General features: G+C 40.7%; 1 protein-coding gene across 6 annotated transcripts in view; it reads left to right on the forward strand.

Moving 5' to 3' along the window:
- Nucleotides 1-16355, forward strand: part of HERC3 (HECT and RLD domain containing E3 ubiquitin protein ligase 3) — a 153558-nt gene that overhangs the window by 87488 nt on the left and 49715 nt on the right. For 4 of the 6 annotated variants that reach the window (XM_082391621.1, XM_082391625.1, XM_082391623.1 and 1 more), the window contains 5 exons: nt 11257-11280; nt 11372-11461; nt 12644-12814; nt 14615-14758; nt 15929-16095. In XM_082391621.1, coding sequence (XP_082247747.1) covers nt 11257-11280; nt 11372-11461; nt 12644-12814; nt 14615-14758; nt 15929-16095 — 596 coding nt within the window. The remainder of the gene's footprint in view (nt 1-11256; nt 11281-11371; nt 11462-12643; nt 12815-14614; nt 14759-15928; nt 16096-16355) is intronic. The other 2 variants (XM_082391624.1, XM_082391626.1) reach the window with 1 other exon arrangement.

Below are 16355 nucleotides of genomic sequence, written 5' to 3' on the forward strand. Positions count from 1 at the left end.
TATCCCCATATCTCCTCCCTCTTGCGTCTCCCTCCCATCCTCCCTATCCCACCCCTCTAGGTGGTCACAGAGCACCAAGCTGATCTCCCTGTGCTATGCAGCTGCTTCCCACTAGCTATCTACTTTACATTTGGTAGTGTATATATGTCATTGCCACTCTCTCACTTTGTCCCAGCTTACCCTTCCCCCTCCCCGTGTCCTCAAGTCCACTCTCCACGTCTGCGTCTTCATTCCTGTCCTGCCCCTAGGCTCCTCAGAACCATTTTTTTTTACATTCCATATATATGTGTTAGCATACGGTATTTGTTTTTCTCTGACTTACTTCACTCTGTATGACAGACTCTAGGTCCATCCACCTCACTACAAATAACTCAATTTCGTTTCTTTTTATGGCTGAGTAATATTCCATTGTATATATGTGCCACATCTTCTTTATCCATTCATCTGTTGATGGACACTTAGGTTGCTTCCATGTCCTGGCTATTGTAAATAGAGCTGCAATGAACATTGTGGTACATGACTCTTTTTGAATTATGGTTTTCTCAGGATATATGCCCAGTAGTAGGATTGCTGGGTCGTATGGTAGTTCTATTTTTAGTTTTTTAAGGAACCTCCATACTGTTCTCCATAGTGGCTGTATCAATTTACATTCCCACCAACAGTGCAAGAGGGTTCCCTTTTCTCCACACCCTCTCCAGCATTTATTGTTTGTAGATTTTTTTATGATGGCCATTCTGACTGGTGTGAGATGATATCTCATTGTAGTTTTGATTTGCATTTCTCTAATGATTAGTGATGTTGAGCATTCTTTCATGTGTTTGTTGGCAATCTGTATATCTTCTTTGGAGAAATGTCTATTTAGGTCTTCTGCCCATTTTTGGATTGCGTTGTGTGTTTTTTTGTTACTGAGCTGCATGAGCTGCTCGTAAATTTTGGAGATGAATCCTCTGTCAGTTGCTTCGTTTGCAAATATTTTCTCCCATTCTGAGGGTTGTCTTTTGGTCTTGTTTATGGTTTCCTTTGCTGTGCAAAAGCTTTTAAGTTTCATTAAGTCCCATTTGTTTATTTTTGTTTTTATTTCCATTTCTCTAGGAGGTGGGTCAAAAAGGATCTTGCTGCGATTTATGTCAATAGAGTGTTCTGCCTATGTTTTCCTCTAAGAGTTTGATAGTGTCTGGCCTTACATTTAGGTCTCTAATCCATTTTGAGTTTATTTTTGTGTATGGTGTTAGGGAGTGTTCTAATTTCATACTTTTACATGTACCTGTCCAGTTTTCCCAGCACCACTTATAAAGAGGCTGTCTTTCCTCCACTGTATATGCTTGCCTCCTTTATCAAAGATAAGGTGACCATATGTGCGTGGCTTTATCTCTGGGCTTTCTATCCTGTTCCATTGATCTATATTTCTGTTTTTGTGCCAGTACCATACTGTCTTGATTACTGTAGCTTTGTAGTATAGTCTGAAGTCAGGGAGCCTGAGTCCTCCAGCTCCATTTTTCTTTCTAAAGATTGCTTTGGCTATTTGGGGTCTTTTGTGTTTCCATACAAATTGTGAAATTTTTTATTCTAGTTCTGTGGAAAATGCCAGTGGTAGTTTGATAGGGATTGCATTGAATCTGTAGATTGCTTTGGGTAGTAGAGTCATTTTCACAATGTTGATTCTTCCAATCCAAGAACATGGTATATCTCTCCATCTATTTGTATCATCTTTAATTTCTTTCATCAGTGTCTTATAATTTTCTGCATACAGGTCTTTTGTCTCCTTAGGTAGGTTTATTCCTAGATACTTTATTCTTTTTGTTGCAGTGGTAAATGGGAATCTTTCCTTAATTTCTCTTTCAGATTTTTCATCATTAGTGTATAGGAATGCAAGAGATTTCTGTGCATTAATTTTGTATCCTGCTACTTTACCAAATCCATTGATTAGCTCTAGTAGTTTTCTGGTAGCATCTTTAGGATTCTCCATGTATAGTATCATGTCATCTGCAAACAGTGACAGCTTTACTTCTTCTTTTCCGATTTGGATTCCTTTTATTTCTTTTTCTTCTCTGATTGCTGTGGCTAAAACTTCCAAAACTATGTTGAATAATAGTGGTGAGAGTAGGCAACCTTGTCTTGTTCCTGATCTTAGTGGAAATGGTTTCTGTTTTTCACCATTGAGGATGATGTTCGCTGTGAGTTTGTCATATATTGCCTTTATTATGTTGAGGAAAGTTCCCTCGAAGCCTACTTTCTGCAGGGCTTTTTTCATAAATGGGTGTTGAATTTTGTCGAAAGCTTTCTCTGCATCTATTGAGATGATCATATGGTTTTTCTCCTTCAATTTGTTAATATGGTATATCACGTTGATTGATTTGCGTGTATTGAAGAATCCTTGCATTCCTGGGATAAACCCCACTTGATCATGGTGTATGATCCTTTTAATGTGCTGCTGCATTCTGTGTGCTAGTATTTTGTTGAGGATTTTTGCATCTATGTTCATCAGTGATATTGGCCTGTAGTTTTCTTTCTTTGTGACATCTTTGTCTGGTTTTGATATCAGCGTGATGGTGGCCTCATAGAATGAGTTTGGGAGTGTTCCTCCCTCTGCAATATTTTGGAAGAGTTTGAGAAGGATAGGTGTTAGCTCTTCTTTAAATGTTTGATAGAATTCGCCTGTGAAGCCATCTGGTCCTGGACTTCTTGTTTGTTGGAAGATTTTTAATCACAGTTTCAATTTCAGTGCTTGTGATTGGTCTGTTCATATTTTCTATTTCTTCCTGGTTCAGCCTCAGAAGGTTGTGCCTTTCTAAGAATTTGTCCATTTCTTCCAGGTTGTCCATTTTATTGGCATAGAGTTGCTTGTAGTAATCTCTCATGATCGTTTGTATTTCTGCAGTGTCAGTTGTTACTTCTCCTTTTTCATTTCTAATTCTACTGATTTGAGTCTTCTCCCTTTTTTTCTTGATGAGTCTGGCTAATGGTTTATCAATTTTGTTTATCTTCTCAAAAGAACCAGCTTTTAGTTTTATTGATCTTTGCTATTGTTTCCTTCATTTCTTTTTCATTTATTTCTGATCTGATCTTTATGATTTCTTTCCTTCTGCTAACTTTGGGGGGTTTTTTTGTGCTTCTTTCTGTAATTGCTTTAGATGTAAGGTTAGGTTGTTCATTTGAGATGTTTCTTGTTTCTTGAGGTAGGATTGTATTGCTATAAACTTCCCTCTTAGAACTGCTTTTGCTACATCCCATAGGTTTTGGGTCGTTGTGTTTTCATTGTTATTTTTTTCTAGGTATTTTTTGATTTGCCCTTTGATTTCTTCATTGATCTCTTGGGTATTTAGTAGTGTATTGTTTAGCCTCCATGTGTTTGTATTTTTTACAGATTTTTTTCCTCTAATTGATATCTAGTCTCATAGCATTGTGGTCAGAAAAGATACTTGATAAGATTTCAATTTTCTTAAATTTGCTAAGGCTTGATTTGTGACCCAAGATATGATCTGTCCTGGAGAATGTTCCATGAACACTTGAGAGGAAAGTGTATTCTGTTGTTTTTGGGTGGAGTGTCCTATAAATATCAATTAAGTCCATCTTGTTTAATGTATCATGTAAAGCTTGTGTTTCCTTATTTCTTTTCATTTTGGATGATCTGTGCATTGGGAAGTAGGGTGTTAAAGTCCCCTACTATGATTGTATTATTGTCAATATCCCGTTTTATGGCTGCAAGCATTTGCCTTATGTTTTGAGGTGCTCCTATGTTGGGTGCATAAATATTTACAATTGTAATATCTTCTTCTTGGACTGATCCCTTGATCATTATGTAGTGTCCTTCTTTGTCTCTTGTAATAGTCTTTATTTTAAAGTCTATTTTGTCTGATATGACAATTGCTACTCCAGCTTTCTTTTGATTTACATTTACATGGAATATCTTTTTCCATCCCCTGACTTTCAGTCTGTATATGTCACTAGGTCTGAAGTGGGTCTCTTGTAGACAGCATGTATGTGAATCTTGTTTTTGTATCCATTCAGCCAGTCTATGTCTTTTGGTTGGACCATTTAATCCATTTACATTTAAGGTAGTTATTGATGTGTATGTTCCTATTACCATTTTCTTAATTGTTTTGGGTTTGTTATTGTAGGTCTTTTCCTTCTCTTGTGTTTCCTGCCTAGAGAATTCCTTTAGTGTTTGTTGTAAAGCTGGTTTGGTGGTGCTGAATTCTCTTAGCTTTTGCTTGTCTGTAAAAGTTTTAATTTCTCTATTGAATCTGAATGAGATCCTTGCTGGGTAGAATAATCTTGGTTGTAGGTTTTTCCCTTTCATCACTTTAAATATGTCCTGCCACTCCCTCCTGGCTTGCAGAGTTTCTGCTGAAAGATCAGCTGTTAACCTTATGGGGATTCCCTTGTATGTTATTTGTTGTTTTTCCCTTGCTGCTTTTAATATGTTTTCTTTGTATTTAATTTTTGACAGTTTGATTAATGTGTCTTGGTGTGTTCCTCCTTGGATTTATCCTGTATGGGACTCTCTGCGCTTCCTGAACTTGATTGACTATTTCCTTTGCCATATTAGGGAAGTTTTCAACTATAATCTCTTGAAATATTTTCTCAGTCCCTTTCTTTTTCTCTTCTTCTTCTGGGACCCCTATAATTCTAATGTTGTTGCGTTTAATGTTGAACCAGTGGTCTCTGAGACTGTCCTCGATTCTTTTCATTCTTTTTCTTTATTCTGCTCTGCGGTAGTTACTTCCACAATTTTATCTTCTGGGTCACTTATCCGTTCTTCTGCCTCAGTTATTCTGCTCTTGATTCCTTCTAGAGAATTTTTAATTTCATTTATTGTGTTGTTCATCATTGTTTGCTTTTTAGTTCTTGTAGATCCTTGTTAAACGTTTCTTGTATTTTCTACATTCTGTTTCCAAGATTTTGGATCATCTTTACTCTCATTATTCTGAATTCTTTTTCAGGTAGACTGCCTATTTCCTCTTCATTTGTTTGGTCTGGTAGGTTTTTACCTTGCTCCTTCATCTGCTGTGTGGTTCTCTATCTTCTCATTTTGCTTAACTTACTGTGTTTGGGATCTCCTTTTCACAGGCTGCAGGTTCATAGTTCCTGTTGTTTTTGGTGTCTGCCCCCAGTGGCTAAGGTTGGTTCAGTGGGTTGTGTAGGCTTCCTGGTGGAGGGGACTGGTGCCTGTGTTCTGGTGGATGAGGCTGGATCTTGTCTTTCTGGTGGGCACGTCCACGTCTGGTGCTGTGTTTTGGGGTGTCTGTGGCCTTACTATGATTTTAGGCAGCCTCTCTGCTAATGGGTGGGGTTGTGTTCCTGTCTTGCTACTTGTTGGGCATAGGGTGTCCAGCACTGGCGCTTGCTGGTCATTGAATGGAGCTGGGTCTTGGCGTTGAGATGGAGATCTCTGGGAGAGCTTTCATTGTTTGATATTACATGGAGCCAGGAGTTCTCTGGTGGACCAGTGTCCTGAACTCGGCTCTCCCACCTCAGAGGCTCAGGCCTGACACCCAGCCGGAGCACCAAGACCCTGTCAGCCACACGGCCAGGTACGTGGGGGAGTTTCTTGCCTTTTGGGAAGTCTGTGGTCTTCTACCAGCGTTCAGTAGGTGTTCTGTAGGAGTTGTTCCACATGTAGATGTATTTCTGATGTATTTGTGGGGAGGAAGGTGATCTCCGCATCTTACTCCTCCGCCATCTTGAAGGTCTCCCTCAGCTTATTTTAAAGAAGAGGTGGTAGTGGCTTATTTATTTCTGTTTATTAACTACCACCATCTACACTTCAAAAACAAATAGCACACAGAATGAGTGCCTTTGTGGGCCCCATAGAGGGCCTCACAAGTGAGAAAGTGAGTGATACAAAGAAAATGCTTCATTGTAAAGCAACCATACTCCAATAAAAATTAATTTAAAAAAAAAACAAAGAAAAAAAAAAAAGAAAATGCTTCACAAATAAAGACTGGAGTCAACCTGACATTGGCTGTCTGTGTGGTCCGGGGCAGTGTCTGGTTCCGGGTAGCAGTATTGTGCGTGGTGAGATGAGGCAGCTGTGTGTGCGTCAGCATTCGGTGATGCTGGGAGCCAGATTTGCCCACGGAAGGTACAGGAACACGTGGTGGCAGGCAGGCCCGAAGGCAGGGGCTCCTGGGTTTCCTCCTTGGTGTTTGTGTGATGCCGCTTGTCTCCAGTCACAGCCACATTTAGGAAATGTTGACTTGGAATTAAAAGAAAGAAAAGAAAAGAAAAAGATATTCTCAGTTCCCCAGTTCTCTAGTTCTGTACCATGTACTTATTCATTGCTTCTGTGTCCTATACTTTAAAAAAATGAACGAAGGTTACAGGGCAGCCCCATTTCAAGCAGGACCACTTGAAATGTGATCCATCAGTAGTACTTTGCTAGTTACAGTTTGTGAGACTCACTTTTGGGGAATGGATGGCCCAGGACAAACAGCTTCTCAGGAGGGGATCACATATCTTACCCGTTCATATACATCCTTCTAGGTGAGGGAGAGCAGTCAGGAAGCAGAATCATAATACTGCTGTTTCAGTATTTCGTTCACGTAGTATGGAAATGCCAGCACTAATACCATTTCTAAAATATTCAGCATCTACAAAACAAAAATCAGTGAAATTATTGTATTTCAAGTACAAAAACTCATAGAGTTGTAAAAAATTTGTAGACATGTAAGTAGACTTTCATATAGGTCTGCTGCTTCTTTTGACCGAATACCCTTCCCTTCTTCACCTTCCATAGAGCTGGCACCTCAGTCCTCCCCCCGGGGTGAGGGTCTTCTGGACCACCAACTCTCTGACCTTGGCTCTGGTTCCCAACAATAGTTTCTTTCCAGCCAACTTACCCAACTGAAAGCATGGTGACCCTGCCCTCCAGAAGAGAGATCAGCCTACCTCCAAAACTGGACTCTTTCAGGGGGCTGGCAGGGGGCCATGGGAGGGACTAGGAGCTGCAGAAGGTGGGCATTAAAGGGGTCTGGGAGGGCTTGTGGTGGGGATTGCAGGGAGAGGGTGGTAGGAGAGAGCTGGAGAACTGGAGTGGGACTGGAGAGAGTCAAGACATACAGGAAAAGCTGCTGATTGATGTCTGAAATAACTCTATCGCACCAATAAAAATACTAGTATTTAAAAATACTAGATATGGGCTTCCCTGGTGGCGCCGTGGTTAAGAATCTGCCTGCCAATGTAGGGGACACAGGTTCGAGCCCTGGTCTGGGAAGATCCCACATGCTGCGGAGCAGCTAAGCCCGTGCACTACAACTCCTGAGCCTGCACTCCAGAGCCCGCGAGCCACAACTGAGCCCATGCGCCACAACTACTGACGCCTGCATGCTCTAGCGTCTGTGTGCCACAACTACTGAGACTGCGAGCCACAACTACTGAAGCCTGCGCGCCTAGAGCCTGTGCTCCACAACAAGAGAAGCCACTGCAATGAGAAGCCCGTGCACCACAACAAAGAGTAGCCCCCGCTCGCCGCAAGTAGAGAAAGCCTGCGCACAGCAACGAATACCCAATGCAGCCAAAAATAACAAATAAATAATAAATAAATTTATAAAAAAGTAAAAATACTAGATATAGTTGTCCCTCAGTATCAACAGGGGATTGGTTCCAGGAGCCCCCATCCCCATACCATGCTCAAGTCCCTCACATAAAATGTTGTATTATTTGCATATAACCTAAGCACATCCTGCCATAGACTTTAAATCATCTCTTGATTACTTATACTACATAATACAGTGTAAATGCTATGTAAATAGTTGCCGGTGTGTGACAAATTCAAGTTTTGCTTTCTGGAACCTTCTGGAATTGTCTTTTTTTTTTTTTTTTTTTTTTTACATATTTTCCATCTGTGGTTGGTTGAATCTGCAGATGTGGAACTGTGGATAAGGAGGGCCGACTGTATACTGCCAATGCTGTAAAGCCAACAACTGTTTTTTTGTGTTTTTTAAAAAAATTAATTGATTGATTTATGGCTGTGTTGGGTCTTCGTTTCTGTGCGAGGGCTTTCTCTAGTTGTGGCAAGTGGGGGCCACTCTTCATCACGGTGCACGGGCCTCTCATTATCGCGGCCTCTCTTGTTGCGGAGCACAGGCTCCAGACGCGCAGGCTCAGTAATTGCGGCTCACGGGCCCAGTCGCTCCGCGGCATGTGGGATCTTCCCAGACCAGGGCTCGAACCCGTGTCCCCTGCATTGGCAGGCAGATTCTCAACCACTGCACCACCAGGGAAGCCCCCCAACAACTGTTTTTATAGTAACTGTTTTCACTTCTCCCATAGTCACTTTTAATTTGAAGTGTTCAAAACTTTATCTTGCTTTATAGACCAACACACCTGGTAAAGATCTTTCTTTTGCCTTGAAAATAGGCAAATAATGCTTAGAATAAAATCTCTTCTGAGAGGGAGGTTAGAAAATTCTGAATATTGGCACCGGTTTTAAACACACTTTCCCAACACTCTTATCCCAAGAGATACTTGTACCCGTTGTAGGTACCTAGTGCTGTTTTATGGTGTGTGTGTGTTTATTTTAGTGATTTCAATTCCAAAATTCAAAGTAATTCGAGAAGTAGGCGTGAGAATGAATCAAGTCACTCTGGGTTCTGTGTGCAGGATTCCAGACCTTGTCTCCCTGCACTGGAATCCTTTCTCTGATTAGTGTTTCTCAGGCTAGGGAAATGTTCCAAGATCCCTGAAGGAACATGTTTCTAAAGAATAAACAAGGGGAATTTTAATTAAAACTGCTTTTCAATGATTTCATTGAAATATACGCAAATACAAAAGGAGGTAGATATACACTTCTTATTCATATAGCATTTAAATGTTATAAAACCAAAGCAAATTTACAGATTAGATATTAACAAAACTCTAAAATCAGTAAAACACAAATGAGCCTCATGGATTTAACGTGATGAGCAAGAATGCCTTACTGAAGCCAAAGCCCACTTGCATTGTGATCAGGTCTGCGGGCTGCCAGGCCTGGGGACTTGAGTTCTGCAGCTTGTTCTATACACCCAGGGATGACTCAGCTCCCTTTTGTCCTTTCAGCTGCTATTAAACCTTCATTCATGCAGGGAGCCAGGACTGCAGTGGCCTTTTCCTGGGCACAAATGCATCACTTACAAAGGAAGACTGCTTTTCTTCTTTCTTATTACCCTTGGACAATTCAGTATAACATGGCACCAGTGCAATCATTAAAATAAATGCAAATTATATGGTAACACATCATTATAAAGAGGTCATTCAGAATGTGTTTTTATTTTGTTTAGGATATCGTTAAGAAAAACAACACAAAATTTAAAAAATGCATAGCGCACTTTTAGATCTCTGGGAATAAATCCAGGGTTTCCTGTTTGAGAAATACTGCTACAGGTCAACATGATCTGTACCGTTGATTTTTTTTGTTTCTTTCTGTTAGGTTATGTAGCAAACATTATTCATTAACTTAAGTAAGAAAACGTTTCAGGAGAGAGTTCCTTTTTTCTCTTGGTAAATGAAACTAACATACCTCTTAGATATGTTTGTGGTTGTATTTATTTATAGGCATACCTTGGAGAAATTGTGGGTTTGGTTCCAGACCACTGCAATAAAGTGAATGTCACAATAAAGCAAGTCACACAAATTTTTTGGTTTCCCAGTGCATATGAAAGTTACGTTTATATTATACTGTAGTCTATTAAGTGTGCAATACTATTATGTTTACAAAAACAATGAATGTACAAACCTTAATTAAAAAATACTTTATTGCTAAAAAATGTTAGCTGTCATTTTAGCCTTCAGCCGGTCTCAGTCTTTTTGCAATGGTAACATCAGAGATCACTGATCACAGGTCACCATAACAAATAAGAATGAGAAACTTTGAAATATTGTGAGAATTACCAAAATGTGACACAGAGACATGAAGTGAGCAAGTGCTGTTGGAAATATGGCGCCCATAGTCTTGCGAGACTCAGGGTTGCCACAAAGTTCAATTTGCGGGGAAGGGGAGGGTGGGATGAATTGGGAGATTAGGTTTGACGTAAATATCCTAACTACCATGTGTAAAGCAGATAGCTAGTGGGAACCTGCTGTATAGCACAGGGAGCTCAGCTCGGTGCTCTGATGACCTAGATGGGTGGGATGGGGTGGGAGGGAGGTCCAAGAGGGAGGGGGGATATGTATACATAGAGCTGATTCACTTCACCGTACAGCAGAAACTAACACAGCATTGTAAAGCAATTACACTCCAATAAAAAATACATGAATAAATAATGTACAAAAAACAAATAAAATTTAAAAAAAAGCCGTATCTGTGAAGCGCAATAAAGTGAAGCGCAGTAAAACGAGGTACGTCTGTATTGTTATTCCCCTCCTCAAAAGTTTATTCAGATTTAGTCACATATTGATGGAGTGTCTTCTGTAGGCCAGGCATTGGTCCCAGTGCCTAGTCAGGGGCAGCTTTCTCAATATCTTTTAAAAAAATGTTTTTGGCTTTATTTATTTATTTTTGGCTGCGTTGGGTCTTCATTGCTGTGCGCGGGCTTTCTCTAGTTGTGGCGAGCAGGGGCTACTCTTCGTTGCGGTGCACGGGCTTCTCATTGCGGTGGCTTCTCTTGTTGCGGAGCATGGGCTCTAGGCACACGGGCTTAGTAGTTGTGGCTCGTGGGCTCAGTAGTTGTGGCTCGCAGGCTCAGTAGATGCGGCGCACGGACGTAGTTGCTCCGCGGCATGTGGGATCTTCCCGGACCAGGGCTTGAACCCGTGTCCCCTGCATTGGCAGGTGGATTCTTAACCACTGCGCCACCAGGGAAGCCCCCCAGGGACAGCTTTCTAAATATTTGGTTTCTCCCAAGAGGAACTCTGTGTGTGTGTGTGTGAGTGTAAAAGGGAGACTTAACATGTTGACAAATAAATGAAATTTGCATTGTCCGCTTTACCCAACAAAATTAACCTCTGAAGTCATGGTTGTAAAGCTCCTGTTTTGGAATTAGATTTCTTATAAATGAGAGTTCTATTAATACTGTGAATTATGGGGTTAGTGAAATGGTTTGTAAAGGTCCTTTAAAATTTTTTTTTAAATTTTTTTTAGTGTTCTTCTCAGTCTGTAGTCATCAAAACAACTAGCCTGTTCCATCAGAACTCCACTAAGCTGTTCAAATGGTGTTAGTTCCATGGTCAAATGGTCAGATAGGTTATCTGTTCTGTTATTTGTTTTGTTATTTGTGCGAGGTAGAAAGTTCAAGTTTTGTAATCCAACTAAGAGACTTTTTATTTTTGTTTACACAGAAGGCTAGACCATCTATAATGCAGGTAAATGACTCTGTAAAATTTATTTATGTATTTTTCCAGCAGTATTCTCTGTGGGATACTATAATATTGCCAATAATATGTTTTATTCTAGGATGCTGTAACACTTTGTTCCTACCCTTTCATCTTTGATGCCCAAGCTAAGACCAAAATGTTGCAGACCGACGCTGAGCTGCAGATGCAGGTAACGTATTTTAAACCTTACTTTCTCTTCTTACGGGTTTCTTTCATCTTATACATTCAGTTGTAATTTTTCCAAATAGGAGAAAGTTGATTTGGATGAAGTTCCATTGTAACTTTTAGAACTGTTAGAAAAATTTTCAGCAATTTTATATTGAATATAACACGTATACGTGAATGCACATCTACATAAACAGGGGGGGTGGCAAGTGTCTTCATAAAGGGCCGTATAGTAAATATGTGTCTTTGTGGGCCATACAGTTGTCTCAAGTATTCAGCTCTGTCGTAGCATGAAATTTGAATTTTATATAATTTTCACATGTAGTGAAATATTTTTCTTTCGATTTTTTAAAGACTATTTAAAAATGTAAAAACTATTGTTAGCTCAACAGCTGTACAAAAGCAGGCAGCAGGCTGGATTCGGTCCTTGGGCCATTGTTTGCTGACCCCTGATAGATAATTAAATGGAGTTGGCAGTTCTTCATTGAGCAAAAACTCGAGTTATAGAGATTTGTTTAATTTATTTTAAACACCCATTTTTATTGTAAAATATAATTGGTTTTGACAAGCCTACAAAGACACCTGTGAATTAGCAATCCAAATCTACCAATTCCCATTGTTGGTGGATATATAACTTCATTCATCTCCCTCTCCCTTTCCCCATCTGTCTGTCTCTCTCTAGCTCTTATCTATATCTCTCTCTCTATATATATATGTTTTCACAGTGATATATCCATGATATTGACAATTCAAAGGTTTTCCAGAGAAAATGGACATTTTTCAAAGAATAAACACCATTTAGCAAGGAGTTATTAGGTTTCTTTTCCTGCCACTTTGAAAGTCATAGTTTCTACCCACTGTCCGTCATCACTTTCTTCTACTAAGATATTATTTCAGTCTTAATCAGCTTAGTCTAAATCATTTTCCTGGAATGAGTTACGGATCATATGGTTTATGAAGTGTTTCAGTTAATCTCTTTGGGTTCAGATTAGAAAGATTTGTGTGTTCTGTAAACATGAGTAACTGAGAAAATCTACTGGAAAAGTTAGGAGGAAAATAAAGACCAAAATGCAGCTGCGGTCAGCCTGGCCCCGACCTACCCCCGGTCCAGAGGCGGGGCCGGCTGCTGTCCCCACTCACAGGTGCGCTCTGAGTGGTAACTGCGCCCTTGCACGTGCCGTTCCAGGTGGCGGTCAACGGGGCCAATCTGCAGAACGTCTTCATGCTTCTCACCCTGGAGCCTCTGCTGGCCAGAAGCCCCTTCCTGGTCCTTCACGTTCGCCGGAGCAACCTTGTCGGCGACGCCCTGAGAGAGCTGAGCATTCATTCTGATATTGATTTGAAAAAGCCTCTCAAAGTGAGCCCTTCCCTATGTTCCTCTAAATACCTTCCTGGGTTTTCCTTAAACAGTGTTGATGAGGCAGCAAAGATTTTATTAAAATCGTGGAGTACAGCCATTCATTCTTCCTTTCATTCATTTTACAAGAATTTACTCACTTGCTTCTGTCCAATCACCAAACAGAACATCTCAACGTGACATCAGATAAAAATGCCAGTGGATCACTTGAGGGGAATATAGGGCCTTTTTTGTCTGCTCTCTTCAGTTTACCTGCTCCAGCTCTGCCAAAACCAAGCGAACAACAGCACTACTAAAGCTTCAACTAGGTAAAGCTACCAAGCCAGCATCTAGGAAGTCTTTGGATGTCAAAGATTTAAGAGAAAAAAGGTTAAAAAAAAAAAAAAAGGGAACGGAAAGGTAGTGAGATTGTCTGGGCAGCTGGTGGCCTGTTATGATAGGCCCTCTCAGTACTTGGAAATGATTAAATTAAGAAATTGTCTTTCCTCATAGATTAGGCATGTTTGTGTCACCACTTAGTGTATTCCCAGGGCTTAGCACAATGCTTGGTACGCAGTAGCTGGTCAGTAAATATTTAGTGAATTATTGAAGTTTTAAGTGATTTACCTTTCCCTTCAGAAGACTTTCCTAACTCTATTTCCAATCCTGTTGTAAACTCCAGTTTCTGAAATGTAATAGGCAAGAAACTGATGGTCTCCACGATCCTGTCACCCTTTTAAAAATTTCCAGTAAGTAGTATCGGTCCCATCAATCTGCCTGGGAGTTCTCCCTAGAACTTCTGGGTTAGGTTTTTGATATTGCAAAGAGAGGGCGCTTTCTTTGCCCCTTGTTTTCAATCAGTAACTCAGATGGGACAGTTCTTGCTTGCTAGCGTGTTTGAGTTAAGTCTTCTGCTGGCATCCGTATAATCGGAGACCTTTACTCTCCTCCTGCTCTAGGCAACCTTGACCACGGGCACCGGGATAAGCTTGCTTGCTTTTTTTTTTTGGCTGCGCCACGCAGCACGTGGGATCTTAGTTCCCTGTCCCCTGATCAAAGCCGTGGCCCCAGCACTGGGAGCGCGGAGTCCTAACCACTGGGCCACCAGGGAAGTTCCCAGGATAAGCTTTCTTAAATGCTGTCTTTAGTTCTGTACCCGAGCCCTTACCAGTAAAATGGGGATGAGAGTAGTAATTCCAGTGTGTAAGACTGTTCTGAGCATTAGGTTAATAGAGTTTAAGTGCTGGCTGGCATGTAGACAACTCTCAGTAAATCTCGTCCTTTGGTTCGCTGTAGCTGTTGTTGTGATGGGTCTCTTTATAGCCCCTCACAGAGCCCAGGTCTGTGTCCGCTCAGAATGCTCTCCTCCCTTTCATGTGCATCAGTTAGTTCAAGAACCCCACTGAGAGAGATTTCTTCCTTTATTCAAGTTAGTCACTGCTTTTCTCTACGTGCCAGAACATTTCCGTCTCAGTGTATCTGACTCTTGGAAAATAAAATGTATTCTCGAATTGGTTCTTTTATGTTTGCCTCCCTGCCCCAAATAGATGGTAAACTTTCTGTGGACATATGGTAAACTTCTGACTTTCTCCGTATCCCATGAAGTGCCTGGTAAAATTTTGTGTGTTTGTAAGTGCCTTGTTAATAATCAGCAGATACACTTTGCAGTTTTCATTGCGTCAGTGTATTCTCTGTTACATCTTCCTTTCTTTGTCCTGACTTTGGAAAGAATTTGCTAAAAAAAAAAAACAAAACAAAAAGAAAAAACATAAAATGCCAATGATTTCCCTGAAGTACTAATTCTACTTTCATTATTTCAAGGTCATTTTTGATGGTGAAGAAGCAGTGGATGCTGGTGGTGTCACAAAGGAGTTCTTTCTTTTACTATTAAAAGAATTGTTGAATCCCATCTATGGAATGTTTACCTACTATCAGGATTCAAATCTCTTGTGGTTTTCAGATAAGGTAAGTTAGTGATGTCACCATTCAGCAGATGGATTGAATTAAACTGCCTTTTTTGTTGTCAGACCAATCCCTAGCCTTCTGATGTTTACAAAGGGGAGCATAACAAAGGTAATCATTTAACATGATTATCTTCATGTTTCCTGTCTTCATGTTTCACCTGTTGCTAAGACCTCTTGGTGTGTTTTGTCACCCATTAGCCCCATTTCCATTTCTAGTAGGTAAGCTCCAAGTTTTGTAATCCTCGGAGGGTAGAAAGAGTATGGTATGATAAAAAAGTTGGTTTTATGACATATAAAAAGTAGTTGTCAAATATATCTTATTTTAATAACAGGGATAGTATGTGTATGAATACTCATACAAATATACACACACTCACACTTTTTGAAAATTCAGTTGGAGAGCTAAGTTTTAAAAGGCATTCTCATTTCAAGCAGACTGTAGTTTCGCTCTTTCTACCAGAGTTTTCTCCCTAGATCTGCACTGTCCTGAAAGGTAGCCATTAGCTTCCTGTGGCTATTTAAGTTTAAATTTTATTTAATTAAAATTAAGTAATACTAAAGTCATTCCCTCAGTTGTACTAACCACCGTTCAAGTGCTCAGTAGGCACATGTAGTTAGTGGCTGCCATCTGGGACAGCACAGAATAGACTGTTTCCATCATTGCAGAAAGTTCTATTGGACGGCATTGCTCTAAATGAGGGTAAGCTGTTCTCTGTATCACAAATGAGCTGTAAATGCTTAACTTACAGCATTGCATCTTTGGGGGACAGCTGAACTTTTGTTAGGGGTACTTCTCTGCTTCAGAAGGTAACTGAATATTAACGAGATCTTCATTCTTTCATACTGAAAATATTTTAAGGTAAATGGCAGATTGTTTTGAGGGCTGCAAACACTGTTTTTCTTTTCTTTTTTTTTTTTTTAATGTTTATTTATTTATTTTTGGCTGTGTTGGGTCTTAGTTGCGGCGCAGGGTCTTCGTTGTGGCGTTCGGGCTCCAGGGTGCATGGGCTCTGTAGTTGCAGCACGCGGGCTTAGTTGCCCCGTGGCATGTGGGATCTTAGTTCCCCTACCACGGATCAAACCCACGTCCCCTGCATCGGAAGGCGGGTTCTTAACCACTGGCCCACCAGGGAAGTCCTTGCTTTTAACACATTTGCACATGTGGTGAAAGTGTTTCGTAGAGCACAACTGGTTTCACTTGATTGGCATAACCTGCGGACTCGCCATCTACAACTCCACCGTGGTGGACCTGCACTTCCCGTTGGCTCTCTATAAGAAGCTACTGAACGTGAAGCCTGGCCTGGAGGACTTGAAGGAGCTGTCACCCACGGAAGGAAGGTATGGAGCTGGAAGACGGGAGCCTGGTGTGGAGAGCTGCTCTGGCGCTGGGATCAAAGGTTGACAACACCACGTGTACAAGTTAAGAGTTTATCATTAGACTGTGCTGTGTATGCTTTGTCTTAAGACGTAGCTCCACAGCTAGTGGCTTGAAGCAGTGCCTGTGTCACTGTAGGGGCAGAAGGAGAAAAGGGAAAAGGGAAGTCGTAGCTGCCCAGGAATCCAGCTGTCTGCTTTTCTTATCCTGAACAAAAAATTAG

This window comes from Balaenoptera borealis (genome assembly GCF_965194805.1).
Source record: "Balaenoptera borealis genome assembly, chromosome: 4".
Taxonomy (NCBI): Eukaryota; Metazoa; Chordata; class Mammalia; order Artiodactyla; family Balaenopteridae; genus Balaenoptera; species Balaenoptera borealis.